Source organism: Schistocerca americana, chromosome 3 (genome assembly GCF_021461395.2).
Source record: "Schistocerca americana isolate TAMUIC-IGC-003095 chromosome 3, iqSchAmer2.1, whole genome shotgun sequence".
In the NCBI taxonomy this organism is placed as follows: Eukaryota; Metazoa; Arthropoda; class Insecta; order Orthoptera; family Acrididae; genus Schistocerca; species Schistocerca americana.
Window position 1 is genome coordinate 405636357 of NC_060121.1, and position 18797 is coordinate 405655153.

Below are 18797 nucleotides of genomic sequence, written 5' to 3' on the forward strand. Positions count from 1 at the left end.
AATGGCCACATAAGAGGGAGGGAAAGCATTACTTACACAGCGTCCGTATTCTGACTTACTACACATTTCAAGAAAAAAAGCATTCCAGCAAACATCGCAGCAGGGAAAGGGAGTTAAATACTCTCAGTGCAGCGCTCCATTCGAACAAAATCGTGCTACAGCCAGAACAATCCTCGTAGGAGTCGCATTACATCATTAATCGAGTAAGGTTTGGTCACGCATGGTACCCGACGGATTTCTGGTGTACTGCAGTGAAAGAATCACATACGTGCGGTGAAAATCCAGATGACGACGGAGGACTGAACGATGTCATATTGAGATATAGTAAATATACTGAACGCCACAATCTATGTGGGAAAACTGCACGAAAATGAGACAGCGAACATTGAAACCGCAATGAGGAAGAACTATCTCGAAATGAAGGGTGTAAGAGCACTTGACCTGCAAGAATCGAACATAAACGTCTGATGCACCACATACGTTTCTGAATTTACACGCGAGATAACATCAATGTACACGTAATATTTAACCGTGTTAGCCATCCGTCAACAGTAGAATGGAACGACTGATAGGAGCCGACCTGGAGGAAGATCAGTTTGGGCTCCGGAGAATGTTGACCATACGAGGCAATACGCTCTCTATGAATGTTCTAGGAAGATTGGAGGAAGACAAAGCTACTTTTATAACATTTGTAGGTTTAGAAAAATCGTTCGAAAGTATTGACTGGAATACACTCTCAAACTTTTGAATTTTCAGGGATAAGATGCAAAGATGGTACGTTATCTACAACCTATACAGAAACCACAGTACAGTATTGAGATTTGTATGGCGTGAAAAAGGGCCAGGAACTGAGAAAGGACTGACATAAAATGGCAACCTATCCACCATGTTGTTCAGTCTTTACACAGAACAAGTGGTAAAGGAACCAAAGGAGAAATTTGGTAAAGAAATTAATGTTCAAAGAGAAGATATAAAAACTTTCAGATCTGCCGATCATGTTTTTATTTTTTCAGAGACAGCGAAGGACTAGGGAGGGCAGATGAAGCGAACACATTGTGTTTTGAAGGAAGATTATATGTTGAATATCCAGAGAGGTAAGTCAGTGGAAACTTAACGCAGTTTAATTGAACCAGGCGATGCCAAGGGAATTATATTGGGAAATGAACACTAAAATTAATACATGGGTTTCGCTATCTTGGGAGAATAATAAACGACGATGGCCGAAGAATAAATGACGTAGAAATCAAACTGGCAATAAAAAGAAATCCATGTCTCAAAGGGAGAAATTTGTTAATATCTAAAATCAATTTAAGTAATACGAGGTCTTTTCTGAAGGTATTTGTCTGTAGTGTAGTCTTGTACAGAAGCGAAACTTGTACTACAGACAGTTCAGAAAAGAAGAGAACAGAACTTATTGTAATATGGTGCTGCAGAAGAATGGTGGAAGTTAGATGGGATTACTAATGAAGAGGACTGAATCGAATCGGGGAAGGAGGAAATTTATGGTATAATTTGATTAAAATACTAGAGTGTTTGACAGTACACAACCCGAGGCATCAAGGAATCGCTAATTTATTAATGGAAGGAAGTGTGCGGCTGGGTGAGAGAACGAAAGTTGTAGAAGGAGATTAAAGCTTGACTACAGTGCGCAGACTCAAATGGATGTAGGTTGCAGTAGTTATGGAGGCATGAAGAGGCGTGCACAGGAGAGACTAGCATGGAGATCTTGGGAATGAAGACCGTAACAACAAACAATCAACTGTTACTTGCTCGTATGCGCAAGAACAGTTCTTAGTGTAATTGGTTTCAAGCGCGCTAGTACAATTTTCATTCTGTTTACATCCGTCCATTGTACACAACAGTCACACGACACATGGTACGCCACAATAATCTAGGCTGTCTGAAATTTAATAACATCATATTTTCGTTTGTCACAGTAAAAGTGCAAGGAACGCTTTATTTTTTATTTTTATTTTAGTTACACTTCAAGTTCCGTAGGACCAAATTGAGGAGCAAATCTCCGAGGTCATGGAACGTGTCAGTACATGAAATTACAAACAAAAGTAATAACAGATAAAAATAAATGTTTATGAACCCGAAAAAAGTCAGTCCATAAGTTTAAGTAAACGCAATCAACAATACAATGGAAATCAGCTTAATTTTTCAAGGAACTCCTCGACAGAATAGAAGGAGTGACCTATGAGGAAACTCTTCAGTTTCGATTTGAAGGCGCGTGGATTACTGCTAAGATTTTTGAATTCGAGTGGTAGCTTATTGAAAATGGATGCAGCAGTATACTGCACACCTTTTTGCACAAGAGTTAAGGAGGTCCGGTCCAAATGCAGGTTTGATTTCTGCCGAGTATTAGCCGAGTGAAAACTGCTTATTCTTGGGGATAAGCTAATATTGTTAACAAGAAATGACAGTAAGGAATATATAATGAATGGTACAGTTCATAACAGTTCTTGTGTTATAGACATACGTGGCGCGTTCAGCAAGTAACGCAACACATTTTTTTCTCGGCCATTTTCGGTTCAAAAAATGCGAAATTTGTTGTGGGACATTGTGGAAAATACCCGCTTCAGCCTTTATAGTTTCATGAAGTGCCGAAAGATGGAGGCGCTACATGTAGCCTTCACAATAGCATCTGTGACGGACGTTCGTTCTATACAGAGAGCTGTCACTAAGTTTCTATTGGCGGGAAACCAGACGCCAGAGCATCGCAGACATTCATAGATGCTTGCAGAATGTGTACAGGGACCTGGCAGTAAATAACACCACCATGAGTCGCTGGGCGAGGCGTCTGTCATCATCGACCCGAGGCGGCGCAAAGTTGTCCGACCTCTCGCGTCCCGGTCGGCCGCACACAGCTGTGACTCCTGCAATGTTGGAACGTGCGGACACTCTCATTCGAGGTGATCGACGGATCACAGTCAAACACTCGATCCACAAGCGGACGTCTCCGTTGGTAGTGCTGACACATTCGTCCGCCAGCTGGGGTACTGAGAGTCGTGTGCTCACTGGGTTCCTCACCACCTAACAGAAGATCATAAAGAGCAATGAAGGAGCAATGCGGAATTGCTTGTGCCTTACGAGGCTGATTGTGACAATTTTTGTTGAAGATCGTCACAGGCGATGAACCATGGGTTCAGCATTTCGAACCGGAAACAAAACCGCAGTCCATGGAGTGGCGCTGCACCACCCCTCCTATGTCTGCCCCAATAGCTGAGTAGCGGTCAGAGGGCTGCTCGCCCTCTGTAATAAATAACTGAGTAAAGGAATCAACGATCAACTTGAACGGATGTCTTGTGACGTCCGTCCAGACCAAACGCAATGAAAAATACAGAACAAAATGGAAAAAAAAGTGGTCAGCGTGACGGATTGCTGTCCTACGGGCCCTGGTTCGATTCCCGGCTGGGTTGAGGATTTTCTCCATTCAGGGACTGGGTATTGTGTCGTGTTCATCATCATTTTATCCCCATCCGGCGCGCAGGTCGCCCAATGTGGCGTCGAATGTAATAAGACCTGCATCAAGGCGGCCGGACCTGCCTCGCAAGGGGCCTCCCGGCCAATGATGCCAAACGCTCATTTCCATTTTTACCTCTGCTATGAAGAAAAAATTCAAAGGTGCGCCATCTGCCAGTCAGATAATGGGGACGGTCTTTTGGGACTCTGAAGGGGTTATTCTGTTTGATGTCCTCCCTTATGGTGCAACGATCCACTCTGAAGGGTACTGTGCTCTCCTAAGGAAAATGAAGAAAAAACTTCGGCGTGTTCGTCGCCACGAAAATGCAAACGAACTTACCCACGACAACGCAAGGCCTCACACAAGTCTGCGTACCTGAAAGGAGCTTACAAAACTTTATTGAACTGTTCTTCCTCATCCACACTACAGTCTTGTTCTCGCACCTTCCGACTGCAATGTGTTTGGCCCAATGAAGGATGAACTCCGTGGGAAGCAGCACGTGGGTCATGGTGAGTTTGATTCAGCAAGACGTTGGCTCCGACGCCGACCAGTAGAGCGGTACCATGCGGGCATACTGGTTCTCCTAGTAAGGTAACATAACACGGCTTTCCGGATTGGGAAGGAGCGCCTGGCCCCCGGCACGAATCCGACCGGCGGACTCGTGTCGACGTCCGGTGAGCCAGCCAGTCTCTGCATGGTTTTTAGGCCGTTTTCCATCTGCCTCGGCGAATGCGGGCTGGTTCCCCTTATTGCGCCTCAGCCACACTATGTCGGCGATTTCTCCGCAAACAAGTTCTCCACGTACGCGTACACCACCATTATTCTACCACGCAAACGTAGGGAGGGGTTACACTGGTCTGGTGTGAGACGTTCCCTGGGGGAGGGGTGGGGGTGGGGGGTCCACTGGGGACCGAACCGCACAATAATCCTGAAAGAGTGGTTCGGTGTGGGGCGGCGGAAGGAGTGAAGTGGATTGCGGCTGTCGTCGTGGCGTTGTGGACAACTGCGGCTGCGGCGGGGACGGAGCCTCTCCGTCGTTTCTAGGCCCCCGGTTAACATACAATACAATACAAGGTAACATAAGGCCGTCGGAGATTATGTTGAAAAATAGTGTTTTGCAGCAAAAAGAGTGGGGAATAATATGGTGTATTGGAACCTGAATAAAACAAACCCGCTTTCAGAAAAAAATGTGTTGCATTACTTTTTAAACGCCCCTCATACATGATGACATGTACACCAATGCATTCGTCGACCTCTGTTGTTTCTCGAGACACATTGCCGACTAACAGTCGCGCTTCCGTGACTGTATCCAGCCCAATAGGTTCCGTTCTGATACGTTTAAAAAGAATGCAGTAAGTTAGGCGATGCTAACAGGACAGTGTGGGAATCGGATTAGACAAGGCTGTCCAGGAAGGAGAAAGTGGACGGACTGGTTGTAGCAGTACGTGGCGATGTTGTTGAGGTGAACTATGGAGTGGGCAGACACTGTAATTTGTTGGAAGTTACCAAGTGCGTCGAAAGGGTTGGATGATTTGGATGACGGTTGTGATCCCATGGATTAAATCTTCAGTGGTGGGGGCAGGACGTAGCGAAGTTCCTGAGTGTTGTATCGACAGAGGATGTGATGCCGGTGACCACTTTTCAACATCAGTGCCTTCCACTCGCAAGAACCCTGTGGTAACGTTCTTACCAAATTCATATTTATTCAGATATGAGGTAGACGACCAAAACCTGAGTCTGGCGGTAGAGCCCCGGTTGCCTAGTGGCGTAGTAGTTTGTATTGTATTGTACTGTATGTTTACCTGGTGCCTAGAAACAACGGAGAGGCTCCGTCCCCGCCGCAGCCGCAGTGGTCCTCAAACCCGCGACGACTACCGTAGTCCACTTCACCCTCCACCGCCCCACACCGAACCCAGGGTTTTTGTGCGGTTCGGTCCCCGGTGGAATCCCCCCCCCCCCCCCCCCCCCCCAGGGAACGTCTCACAACAGACGAGTGTAACCCCTATGTTTGCGTGGTAGAGTAATGGTGGTGCACGCGTTCGTGGAGAACTTGTTTGAGCAGCAATCGCCGACATAGTGTAGCTGAGGCGCAATAAGGGAAACCAGCCCGCATTCGCCGAGGCAGATGGAAAACAGCCTAAAACCCATCCACAGACTGGCCTGCTCCCCGGACCTCGACACAAGTCTTGCCGGGCGGATTCTTGCCGGGGACCAGTGGCACCTTTCCAGTCCGGAAAGCCGTGGCGTAGTAGTTTACTCACCGTGTTATGGAAGTGGCTGCGTACTGTGGCCCCGGACCCCTCGGTGATGTAGACCTGCGCGCCCTCCAGGGCGATCTGACCCCACACCTGCACAGCACAGCGGTCAGTGCGTGGCTGTGGGGGCGCAGCGTCGCCCTTGTCTCCTCGCCTCGCCTCGCCCCGCGAATGCGAGCAAAGCGGACAAAACCACGAGCACACAGGCGCAAGCGGCAGCAGCGCAGCAGATGAGCCACAACGAAACTTACATTCTGACGTGCTGTTTCCAGTTGTAGAGACACGTCGCTACCGCGTCTCTCTCCTTTTATAGCTTTTATGTCATTCTTTCATTTTCCAGAGAAAATCTACTTCGTTGATGTGTTACTATCGTTTTCTTTTTTTTTTTTTCCTCATTCCGTAATTATTCGAGAGATGTGTGTTAGGAACAAACTCGCTCGCATAGCCAAGCGCGTTACCACGCTGCTTCCGTACTGAGGGTCGAAAGTAGGGGAAGGGGAGGGAGGGGAGCACTCTTTGGCAGCGGACTGAATTCGCGCGACGGATTAACGGCCTGGATACGTTTTCTCTATTTTTCCACATTAGACTAGATGACTACCGGACTGGTATCCACGTCCTTCCTCAGTTACACGCTCGATTCGCAAACATTTCGAACGTGGGACAACACTATCCGAAGTTCGTCCTGTTGTAGTTAGCACCGCTGCCGATAGACAGTGGGGTCCCTGTTTCCATTACCAGTCGCTGGGAAGTTTCGGTAGAAAGCCCTCACACATCCTCCATACAGTAGCGATCTTTCCCCATGCGATTTCCGTATTTTCCGATCCCCGAACAAAGACATTCGTGGTCGTCGGTTTGCTTCGGACGAAGAGGTGCACGCCTGACTACAACGATCGTTCCTTAGACAACCGCCACGCACCGTACGCTGGCTTGAAGACTATCTACACCATTGGCCATTAAAATTGCTACACCAAGAAGAAATGCAGACGATAAACGGGTATTCATTGGACAAATATATTATACCAGAACTGACATGTGATTACATTTCCACGCAATTTGGGTGCATAGATCCCGAGAAATCAGTACCTAGAACAACCACCTCTGGCCGTAATAACGGCCTTGATACGCATGGACATTGAGTCAAACAGAGCTTGGATGGCGTGTACAGGTACAGCTGCCCATGCAGCTTCAACACGAAACCAGAGTTCATCAAGAGTAGTGACTGGCGTATTGTGACGAGCCACTTGTTCGGCCACCATTCACCAGACGTTTTCAGTTGGTGAGAGATCTGGAGAATGTACTGGCCAGGGCAGCAGTCGAACATTTTCTGTATCCAGAAAGTCCCGTACACGACCTGCAACATGCGGTCGTGCATTATCCTGCTGAAATGTAGGATTTCGCAGGGATCGAATGAAGGGTAGACCCACGGGTCGTAACACATCTAAAATGTAACGTCCACTGTTCAAAGAGCCGTCAATGCGAACAAGAGATGACCGAGACGTGTAACCAATGGCACCCCGTACCATCACACCGGGCGATACGCCAATATGGCGGTGACGAATGCATGCTTTCAATGTTCGTTCACGGCGATGTCGCCAAACATGGATGCGACCATCATGATGCTGTAAACAGAACCTGGATTCATCCGAAAAAATTACGTTTTGCCATTCGTGCACCCAGGTTCGTCGTCGAGTACACCATAGCAGGCGCTCCTGTCTGTGATGCAGCGCCAAGGGTAACCGCAGCCATGGTCTCCGAGCTGATAGTCCATGATGCTGCAGACGTCGTCGAACTGTTCGTGAAGATGGTTGTTGTCTTGCAAATGTTCCCATCTACTGACTCAGGGATCGAGACGTGGCAGCACGTTCCGTTACAGCCATGCGGATAAGATGCATGTCATCTCGACTGCTAGTGATTCGAGGCCGTTGGTATCTAGCACGGCGTCCCGTATTACCCTCCTGAACCCACCGATTCCATATTCTGCTAACAGTCATTGGATCTCGACCAATGCGAGCAGCAGTATCGCGATACGATAAACCACAAACGCGATAGGCTACAATCCGACCTTTATCAAAGTCGGAAACGTGATGGTACGCATTTCCCCTCCCTACACGAGGCATCACAACAACGTTTCACCTGGCAAGGCCGGTCAACTGCTGTTTGTGTATGAGAAATCGGTTGGAAACTTTCCTCGTGTCAGCACGTTGCAGGTGTCGCCACCGGCGCCAACCTTGTGTGAATCCTTTGAAATCTAATCATTTGCATATCACAGCATCTTCTTCCTGTCGCGTAAATTTCGCGTCTGTAGCACGTCATCTTCGTGGTGTAGCAATTTTAATGGCCAGTAGTGTATGTTGATATAGACGTACCCCAAACATTTCCCCTTGAAGACAGTGGCCGTCTTGCCTCTCAGTGGAATAAATGTTTTTTAATAGTTATGGCGAGTACTTTTGAAATAATACACAGTTTACTTGCTTTTTTCCATCTGCCTCGTTCTCGTTTTAGTATACCTACTGTTCAAATGTGTCTCTGACCCATATCAGAACTAATGTGGGGTATAGAATGTATTCAAAGAAGAGCGTCACGAATGACCACAGATTTGTTTGATTCGCCAGAGAGCGACAAGTAAATGCTGAAAAATCTCAAATTGACAGAGTACAGAAGATTAACGGAAGAATCAACATATTCTTCATCCCCATGTGTATAGCTCAGGTAGGGACCGTGAAGACAAACTGGACTGACTGCACCACGCACAGAAGTATTTAAGCAGTCATTCTTGGCCCGCTCAGTACGCGGTTGAACTGCAGGAAACCCCTAAATGTTATACCATGAATAGTATACTCTGCCATGTAAGTCACAGTTAGCAAAAACAAGTTTGCTTATTGTGCGTATACGGCATAGTGCGAAGACTACATGATTGAATTTGTGGGTGGTTTGGAGGAATACAGAGCTGTCTCTCCTTGGAAAAATAATGGCCCATAAACGTAATGCTTATAACCCATTTCCAAAACATAAAATTAAGAATGCGATTATATAAAAAACGCATTGCCTAGCGACACAAACAGTCAGAACACGAGTTGCGAATTTTCTCTTTTCCATGTAGAGTATGTGTGATTCAGATTACGTGTGATTCATTGACATAAGATGTTTACAGATCGTATTTTAAAGATAATCTTTCCCAGTTTTAACTATATTTGCAAATGCAATGCGAAATGGCCTATTTTCTAATATCTTCACGACCGAAATATTGATTTGTTTCAGACTTCCATCTAAATTCTTGTAACGGGAAAAAAATCAAAATCCAATGTGTCTATCGCCAAAAGACCATTTTCGATGTTACAGTCACTAATCTACGTCATGAGCTATCAGGAATTGTAGTGCATGTACGTAAACACTATAAATTTGGAATCTCTGAATTATTGTATGATTACACGAGCCCCGAACAATCAGTCATTAAGAATCTGTAAGGATGCGTACGTAGTGTTTTAAATTGAAACGACCACATAAAACTGACTTTAGGAAACTCAGGTGCCAGACTGAGATTCATTGGAAGAATCCCCAAGAAATGAAGTCCGCCAAAAAAGGAGGTAGCTTACAATACCCTTGTTCTCTTGTGACCTTGGGCCCTTGCTACACAGAACTTGATAGAAGATGTTTATCCAATCCACTACAGACGCTACATGAGGCGTTGCACATCTCCGTATAGATTATTGTTAAAATTTCGAAAAAATACATTCATGGAAGTCATTCAGTCCTCCTACGTATATCCCGCGAAGTTGCTGTGAAAATAAAATTAGAGAAATTCGAGCTTACAGCAGTCGTTCTCCACGAGCACCACTCTCAACTAGAACAGGAAAGGGAGAAAATGACACCGGTACACCAAGCACCCTCGGCTAGGGATGAGTGTAGATGTAGATGTAGATGTAGATTTGGTAAACATGCAGACGTAGCCTGTACATCAACGAATATTTTGCATGGGTGGGACTGTCAAATGGTGATAGGACGTTGCTGTCCAACGTTCGTTCAGAAGAAGCTATGGTGGTGAACAAGTGCGAGGACGCACTTCATCTCCCAAAGCATTAATCTGAAAAGTAGAACAATACCGATATAGTGGATCAGTTGAGCAACAGTCTGAGACACTAAAACGTGAGAACGACTGAGAATGTTGAGTTTACGCACTTTGAAGGACAGCTGAGATCGCCTCGGTCATAGCATCCTCGTGCAAAATTTACACGGCGACTTACAACTTCCATTCGCACAATCATTCAAACGTAAAGGGCAAAGAGATCACTTTACGGTCTTCTGAAGGGTCACTTCAAAAGTTTCATAGTAATCCTGACTCTGCTAACTACTCCTCAAGAACGATGGGACCAACCGTTTCTTGAATATGCTATGGTGACAAACTAAACTGTCTATTCTGAGCTGGCAACAATCGTTAACAGATGCATGGAAGGTAGTGCATTGCGAGAAACCCGTTATATGATGTCAACGATCGGACACAATGTTTTGAAAGCTACTATGGTCAACCCAATTCAGTGCGGTACACAGAAATTCTGCAGTATCTCATCATCTCAGAGCTTAATTAATGGTAAAATGAAAGATGATAGGGTCACTTGACATCAGAATTAAAAGAATGAAATAGCAAGAGCCGATAAGTACTGTTACTGAGAAATTTTAATTAGATATGGTAACAGATGCAGGAAGGAATTAATAATAATAAAATTTGCAATAGCAAAACGAGCTCCAAAGGAAAGTAGACTACTATTAATTGACAAGTCAAGACATTTATAAGGAGTATGCCCCTCCGGGATTTCTATAAGAGATGGACATTGTTGGAGACAGACGGAAAGCGCTTAGCAGCAATGTAAATGTGGCTTTGGAGATAGGTAATTTGGTATAGCCGCACGGAAAGAAAAATCAATGAGGATTTTCTAAAAGAATTCCATGAGCAGAAAAACACCATAACCACCCAGAAAAGGAAAATTTTTTCGACATTTGTTGAGACAAAATAAGTTTTTAAGATGCATATTGAAAAGCACTCGCAGAATTGGCGAGGAAAGAAACATATGGGAAACACTGAGAAGAAGAAGGGACAGGATATTTATTTAGACTTCAGGAAATAACTTGCATGGTACTAGAGGAAGCTGTAAAAGGTAAAAACTGTAGAGAAGGACAGAGATTGGAATGCGTCCAGCAAATAATTGAGGACGCAGGTTGCAGCTGCTACTCTGAGATGAAAAGGTTGGGACAGGAACTAGGGAAGGCGGCATCAAACAAGTCAGCAGACTTAACACTCAAAAAAATAAACAAATAAAAAATGCGGGCCAGCGGCTTGCTGTAAGTCGAGCTGCTGTACATACACAGATACAGAATCATACGAGACGCAACGATAACTCGTGGAGTCCCTTGAGAGAGTAATAATCGAAAAAAAAAAAACATGTTAATCTCGGGAATTGAGAATCACGAAGGAGAGCAGTTAGACATGAAGACTCAAGTAAGACGAGCACACAGGCAGTGGCAGCCCAACCTAGCTTAACGATCTAACATCGGTAGAGCCGTAAAGTTGGTTGCTTGCCGTGCAAATCGCATATCTGCATCTTCGTCACACACGAAGTTGTCACGGGCAGTCTACCGCGAAACGTCTTCGCAAAAACTGACGGATTCTATACATGATTGCTTCCAAGATCAGGGATGCGAACACTTTTTTCGCATAATACAGGGTTATTACAAATGATTGAAGCGATTTCACAGCTCTACAATAACTTTATTATTTGAGATATTTTCACAATGCTTTGCACACACATACAAAAACTCAAAAAGTTTTTTTAGGCATTCACAAATGTTCGATATGTGCCCCTTTAGTGATTCGGCAGACATCAAGCCGATAATCAAGTTCCTCCCACACTCGGCGCAGCATGTCCCCATCAATGAGTTCGAAAGCATCGTTGATGCGAGCTCGCAGTTCTGGCACGTTTCTTGCTAGAGGAGGTTTAAATACTGAATCTTTCACATAACCCCACAGAAAGAAATCGCATGGAGTTAAGTCGGGAGAGCGTGGAGGCCATGACATGAATTGTTGATCATGATCTCCACCACCACTGATCCATCGGTTTTCCAATCTCCTGTTTAAGAAATGCTTCTGCTTTAGCCTTTTCCGTAAGATTTTCCAAACCGTCGGCTGTGGTGCGTTTAGCTCCCTGCTTGCTTTATTCGTCGACTTCCGCGGGCTACGCGTGAAACTTGCCCGCACGCGTTCAACCGTTTCTTCGCTCACTGCAGGCCGACCCGTTGATTTCCCCTTACAGAGGCATCCAGAAGCTTTAAACTGCGCATACCATCGCCGAATGGAGTTAGCAGTTGGTAGATCTTTGTTGAACTTCGTTGCACTGTTATGACTGACTGATGTGAGTGCATTTCAAGCACGACATACGCTTTCTCGGCTCCTGTCGCCATTTTGTCTCACTGCGCTCTCGAGTGCTCTGGCGGCAGAAACCTGAAGTGCGGCTTCAGCCGAACAAAACTTTATGAGTTTTTCTACGTATCTGTAGTGTGTCGTGACCATATGTCAATGAATGGAGCTACAGTGAATTTATGAAATCGCTTCAATCATTTGTAATAGCCCTGTAGAGGCAGCTCCCCACTACTGCTAGTTGCAAGTGAAGCAAACTAAGAACTACAACGAAATGGGGCTGAGAGAGCACCTCTCAGTTGTTATGTTATCAGGCTAAGAGGGCACCTTTCAATAGTTTTGTAACCTCCGCTAAAACTAAGAACTACAGCGAAATGGGGCTGACAGGGCACCTCTCAATAGTTTTGTAACCTCCGCTGTAGCACAAGGGTGTGCCTTCTCTGGTAGAAAAATGACCCCAACCAACTTGATGCAAACTGTTCCTACTGCTTTCGATAAAAGAGGGCCACTCAGGCTCCCAGCGGCCATGTTAGTGGCCCTGTAGTGGCGCCATTTCTCCAAATGCGGGCGGGGTCAGTGTTCCTACACGCTGACGTTGCTGCAGCTTCTATTTGAAAATAAAGGCCCTGGAACTTCTGTCGATTTTCGATATCTTCCGCATTTTATGAATGAAATGGATGGCGACCACAAAAACAGCTTCACACCTACCTTCCGATAGTCCTCTAGTCGCGAAAGCTGTTGGTGGTTTCAGTTCGCCAGGGAAAATTGGTTTTAATGACTAAACTGGCAGATTAACTTCACTGAGTAATTAACCTACTTATAGGCCCATGTCTACTACCACGAAACTCATGATTGGCCTACATAAGCAATACGAATCTGTAATTGGATTATAATTTTAATCAACTCACTTTCTTCGTATGGGGACTGGACTGCACAGCTGCTGGGACTTCTGCACGTGCTATATATGTCTCCGAAAAGTCTCCGGGGTAAATAAGTCCTAGGAGTTCCACCATTACTGTTTCCAGAGATTTATTGCCAACTAGCTGTTCCCGGACACGCGTCGCTGTGTCTCCCTCTGGTTAAATGGAAAAGAAAGGAAAGAGAAAGCACACTTGCTAATATGAATGGGACTTATATATCCCAGTCTCCCCTGCCCCTGTCCATCTCGTCCCCCCCTCTCTTTGTCCGTCTAGTCTCTCTCTCTCTCTCTCTCTCTCTCTCTCTCTCTCTCTCTCTCTCTCTCTTTCTTTCTCTCGCCTCCTCCCTCCTATCTCCAGATTTGCGCTTTCTATACATTTCTTCTCACCACTCATCCATCTCCTATTCGCCCTCTTTCTGACCTTGAGCCTTGTTTATTATTATTGAGTATATAGATAGCGTAATCGAGCAGTAATGCATCTTGTAAGTAGGCTGTTTAGGTTTTTATCTAGGTAACGCCACACAGTGCTCTGTATGAAAATCGCAGACTGCGCTGTGTGCAGTCTGTGGCTGGTTGGACTCATTGTTGGATTATTCGTTAGGCTAGTGTTGGGCAATTGGATGTGAACAGCGCGTAGCGTTGGGCTGTTGGAGGTGAGCCGCCAGCAGTGGTGGAAGTGGGGAGAGAGATGCCAGAGTTTTGAGAGGTTACTATGAGCGGACAATCTGGACGTGTGTCCATCAGAAAAAAGAAATTTGTTTAACTCAAAAAGTCTGAGCACTATGGGACTTAACTTCTGAGGTCATCAGTCCCCTAGAACTTAGATCTACTTAAACCTAACTAACCTAAGGACGTTACACACATCCATGCCCGAGGCAGGATTCGAACCTGCGACCGTAGCGGTTGCGCGGTTCCAGACTGCAGCGCCTAGAACCGCTCGGCCACTCCGACCGGCATTTGTTTATTTGGATGTTATCAAATAACGTAGAAGTTTACCAGTACAGCCATTCTTTACATACAAAAGGGAAGTTTCAATCTGTCTTCCTATTCGTACGTAATAAATTATGTGTATTTACTATATTGTTGTTTAATGCATTCTATTGAAACCGACTCTGTGGTACCAGCAATAAGTTAGCTATGCTGGATTCCAAGGGAATGAGTGTTCCCCACGACTGTGATGTAAACAAGGTTAGAAAGAAGTTCAGCATCGGTCGCATTATCGTATCTGTCTGTTTTATCGCAGATTTAGATTTCAGCTAACAGTGCAGCTATCGTCAATGCGTTATAGGCAGCCATGTAGACCCAACGTAATTATAACAACACATATTCCAATATAACTTAGGCGCGTACAAGAGTTACTTCAGAACAAAATGGTGACTCGAAGCAGAATCCTATAGGGATCAAAGAATTAAGATAGATCTATCTGAAGGGTCAATGTGTTAAGCGAGTGTACGGAGTTGTTTTTGCACTTATGTCTTTCCCTAAAGACAAATTCTTTCGTCACCTTATAGAGCTTTCGAAAGGAAAGTTAGTTGGACTAATGCTTGCACATGCCTAGCTTATATTGAAATATGTGTTGCAACAATTAAGTTGGGGCCTACACGACTACCGACAACGCACTAATGATAGCTGATATCTAGATCTGCAACAGAAAAGACAGATAATAGTGCGAAACTGACCTTCTATCTAGTCTGAATAAATTACAGTTTGCGGAGATATGGTTTCCAAGTACACTCAGTAGCGACCAAGTAGATGGAACTCAGTACGTCGTTCTTAATGGGAAAAAATCGTCAGACGTAAAAGCAAATAATGAGCACTTCATTGGACTATTAAGAGGAGCATTACTGTTCACATTCTATTCAAGGTAACTTTCCGATGGGTGCGGAAAATCAAACAACGTGCAGATAATGCTCAAAAGAATCGAAAAACTAAGTACTAATATTCACGCAAGTCATTATTTATAAGCTGTCGCCAGTATTTTCTGATTTACAAACGATACATCAGAAAACGTAATACCAACAAATTCATAGGTGAAACGAGCACATATAAAAATTTCCGCACGGTTGCAGGATCTGTCATCTATGTGTCGCTACCTGCTCCATAAGTCGTTACTACAAACAAAAATGTTTGACGTTGGTTATTGAATAACGTGTTGAAATTAATTATGGAGGAAACAGTTGGCAAAAAAAAAAAAAAAAAAAGAAAATGAAATTTCATCTCTAAATTTACATTCTGCAGATAACCGTACTCATGGAAATGTCACCCGGTATAAATGACCGAGCGAGTAACATGGGGAGCTGCGTGAGGCTGTTGGTTGACACAGCTGTGCCTATAGAGAGCGTGACACGCCGAAAGACTGCAGCGCAGTGCAGGAAGACCTGCACAGGATCAGCGATTTGTGTGCGGACTGGTAGTTGTAACGAAACCTAAATAAATGTATCAGCGATATACAAACTGTTAAAGTGGAAAAAATCTGGGACAACTAAATTATTACAATGCTTTTTAAGGCAGTCTGCTTCTACATCTACATCTAAATACATCCGCCGCATGCCACTGTACGGTGCGTGGCAGAGGGTACGTTACATCACTACTAGTAATTTCCCTTCGTGTTCACTCGCAGACAGAGCGCGGGAAAAACGACTACATATATATCTCCGTACCAGCCCTAATTTCGCTTATCTTACTTTCGAGGTCTTTACGCGAAATGTACGTTGGCGGCAGTAGCATCGTTCTACAATCGGGTTCAGATGCCGCTTAGTTCCATTTAACATCGCTTTGCAACGCTACGCCTAGATATTTAATCGACCTGACTGTGACAAGTAGCACGTTACTAATGCTGTGTTCGAACATTACGGGATTATTTTTCCTACTCATCCTCATTAACATACATTCTTCTACATTTACAGCTAGCTGCCATTCATCGCACCAATTAGAAATTTTGTTTAAGTCATTTTGTATTCTCCTACAAACACTCAACTTCGGCATCTTCCCGTACACCACAGCATCATCAGCAAACAGCTGCAGACTGCTTACTCGCACCGTCTGTGAGATCATTTGTGTATATAAATAATAAGAGCGGTCCTGTCACACTTCCCTGGAGCACTCTGACGATATTCTACTCCTTGATGAACTCTCGCCCTCGAGGACAAAGTACAGGGTTCTATGACTTAAGAAATCTTCGAACCACTCACCTATGTGGGAACCTATTCCGTATGCTAGTACCTTCGTTAATAGTCTGCGGCGGAACACCGTGTCAAAGAGTTTTCGGAAATCTAGGAATATGGAATCTTCCAATTGCCCTTTATCCATAGTTCGGAGGATATCATGTGAGAAAAGGGCAAGCCGAATTTCGCACTGGCGATGCTTTCTAAAACCATCCTAATTCGTGGACGGAAGCTTTTCCTTCCCACGGAAGTTTATTATATGTGCTCAAGAATTCTATAGAAAACCGGTGTAATTTTGATTATCAGCACTTTTATCCTTCTTATAAATAACTCTGCTTTTTTCCTTTAGCCTGGGACTTTGCGCTGGGCGAGAGATCCGCTATCGATGCAAGTGAAGCAAGGGGCCAAAGCCATAATGTGCTATTGGTAAAACCGAATTGGAATTCCGTACAGATTTGGCGATAAATTTGTTTTCCACTCTTTCAGTTGCTACTCTAGGCCAGGAATGCTTATTACTATCTCCTCTGTGCGATGTACAACCCTTATGTTTGCACGATCCTCTTGCGTGAACGATTTCTTAAACGCGAAATTTAAAACTCTGTTCTGTTACACTCATTTTACGATGTTCACCTGCATCTTTCGTTACTGAATATTTACAGCTCTATTTCAGCCAAACTGCTAGACGAGCCCAGGTAAAGTGCAATGTTGTCAAGGTTAAGACCGTCTTTCGCTTGGTTCCAATGAAATATTTCGAGTATTTTGCAACCAACGTGCTTCGTTTAGTAACGTGGTATTTCACATATTTAAAAAATCCATCCGAACTGGCCTCGGAAGACCACCGGTACCGATCGACCGCCGTGCATTCCTCAGCCGATAAGCGTCACTGGATGCGGATATGGAGGGGAGTACAGTCAGCCAAGAGAGAGAGAGAGAGAGAGAAACCAAGGGATGGATACAGGCCGGCCTGTGTGACCGAGCGATTCTAGGCGCTACAGTCTGGAACCGCGCGACCGGTAGGTCGCAAGTTCGAATCCTGCCTCGGGCATGGATGTGTGTGATGTCCTTAGGTTAGTTAGGTTTAAGTAGTTCTAAGTTTTAGGAGACTGGTGACCTCAGCAGTTAAATCCCATAGTGCTCAGAGCCATTTGAACCATTTTTTGATGGATACAGTAAGCAGATTCCGAAGGATATATTTGAAGATGAAGAGGCTCGCACACGATAGAGTAGCGTGGAGAGTTGCATCAAACCAGTGTCATGACTCAAGACAACAACAAACAACAGTCAACACACCGCTCTCCCGGCCGTCGTCAGTTTTCGTGACCGGAGCAGCTACTTCTCTGTCAAGTAGCTCCTCAATTGGCCTCGTAAGGGCTGAGTGCATACCGCTTGCTAACAGCGCTCAGCAGACCCAGATGGTCACCCATCCAAGTGGTAGCCAAGCCCGAGAGCGCTTAACTTCGGTGATCTAAGGTGAACCTGTATTACCACAGTGGCAAGGTCAATGGTACTCCACATGTGAATTAGTTAGTAACGTGATCATTCTACGTATGAATTAGTATTATTTTTCCTATGATTTATTGTTTGTGAACTAGAGAAAAGTAGCAATAGCTCCGTAAACACTGAATTGTACATTGATTCCTTGCAGCATTATCTGTATGTAGTTTGACTCTCCATATACGTTGTAGAATTACTCTGTGTAGAATGTGAACAGTAATAGATCCTTCAACACTCCTGCTGTTTTTCGTAGCTTACAGTGAAACCAACGTGGCAAAGAGCAAGAAGAATACAGATACAGAATTAAACATAATTAAGAATATAGCGATCAATAACGATTACAAAGTAGATATTTGTCATAAATTGCTGCACATAAGTAATGGTACGGTAGTAGAAAGAAGAAAATAAAAGAAGAACAAATCGAAGCGATCGCTATGCCGTACTGTGGAATAGTCTCGCAATAGATCGCGAACATTTGTAAACCATACGATTTCAGAATAGCGTTCCAGGCAAATAATCCACTGAAGTATAGCCTGAAACACGATGTCGATAAAAATATAAACAAGTCGTGTCTTTCCGATGTGTGTGCTGTAAAAGCGTAATCCTGAACTGTGGCGACGTTATTACCAAATGCGTCCAAAGAGGACCAATGTACTACAACTCTTTTCTTGGCTACCGAAAATGTCTGAAAAATATCTGTAAAAACCACTGTTGTGGAATGGTGCGCCAAGTTTCTTGCTGGTCGCGATTTGTCACGAGAGGGCCCCATATTGCAAATGTGACAACGCAATAGTTACGACAGCTCGGGTGGGAGACACTCGAGCAGCCGCCCTGTAATCCTGATCTCTTCCCATGCAATAATCACGTCTTCGGACCTTTAAAAAAAGCGACTATTCCTGTCGGACGAGGATGCGCGTCAGGCAGTTACGGACTTATTCACGCAGCAGGAGACGGCGTTTCACTAAACGGGTATCTTCAACCCAATGCCTCGGTGGGATGATTGCCTCAATGCTTCATGGCGATTGTGTCTGAAATACATTTATTCTGGGCTGTAAGGCTTTCTAACGAAAATTCTTCATCGCCGCTTATAAAA

The 18797-nt window shown here is 44.7% G+C and overlaps 1 protein-coding gene across 3 annotated transcripts in view; it reads right to left on the bottom strand.

The window, feature by feature from the left end:
* LOC124606279 (F-box/LRR-repeat protein 2) overlaps nucleotides 1-18797 on the bottom strand; it is a 730587-nt gene that overhangs the window by 180966 nt on the left and 530824 nt on the right. The window contains exon 2 of one of the 3 annotated variants that reach the window (XM_047138260.1): nucleotides 5728-5814. The exons of the other annotated variants lie outside the window; for them this stretch is intronic. Within the exon in view, the coding sequence (XP_046994216.1) occupies nucleotides 5728-5814 (87 nt within the window). The remainder of the gene's footprint in view (nucleotides 1-5727; nucleotides 5815-18797) is intronic. 3 annotated transcript variants of the gene reach the window in all.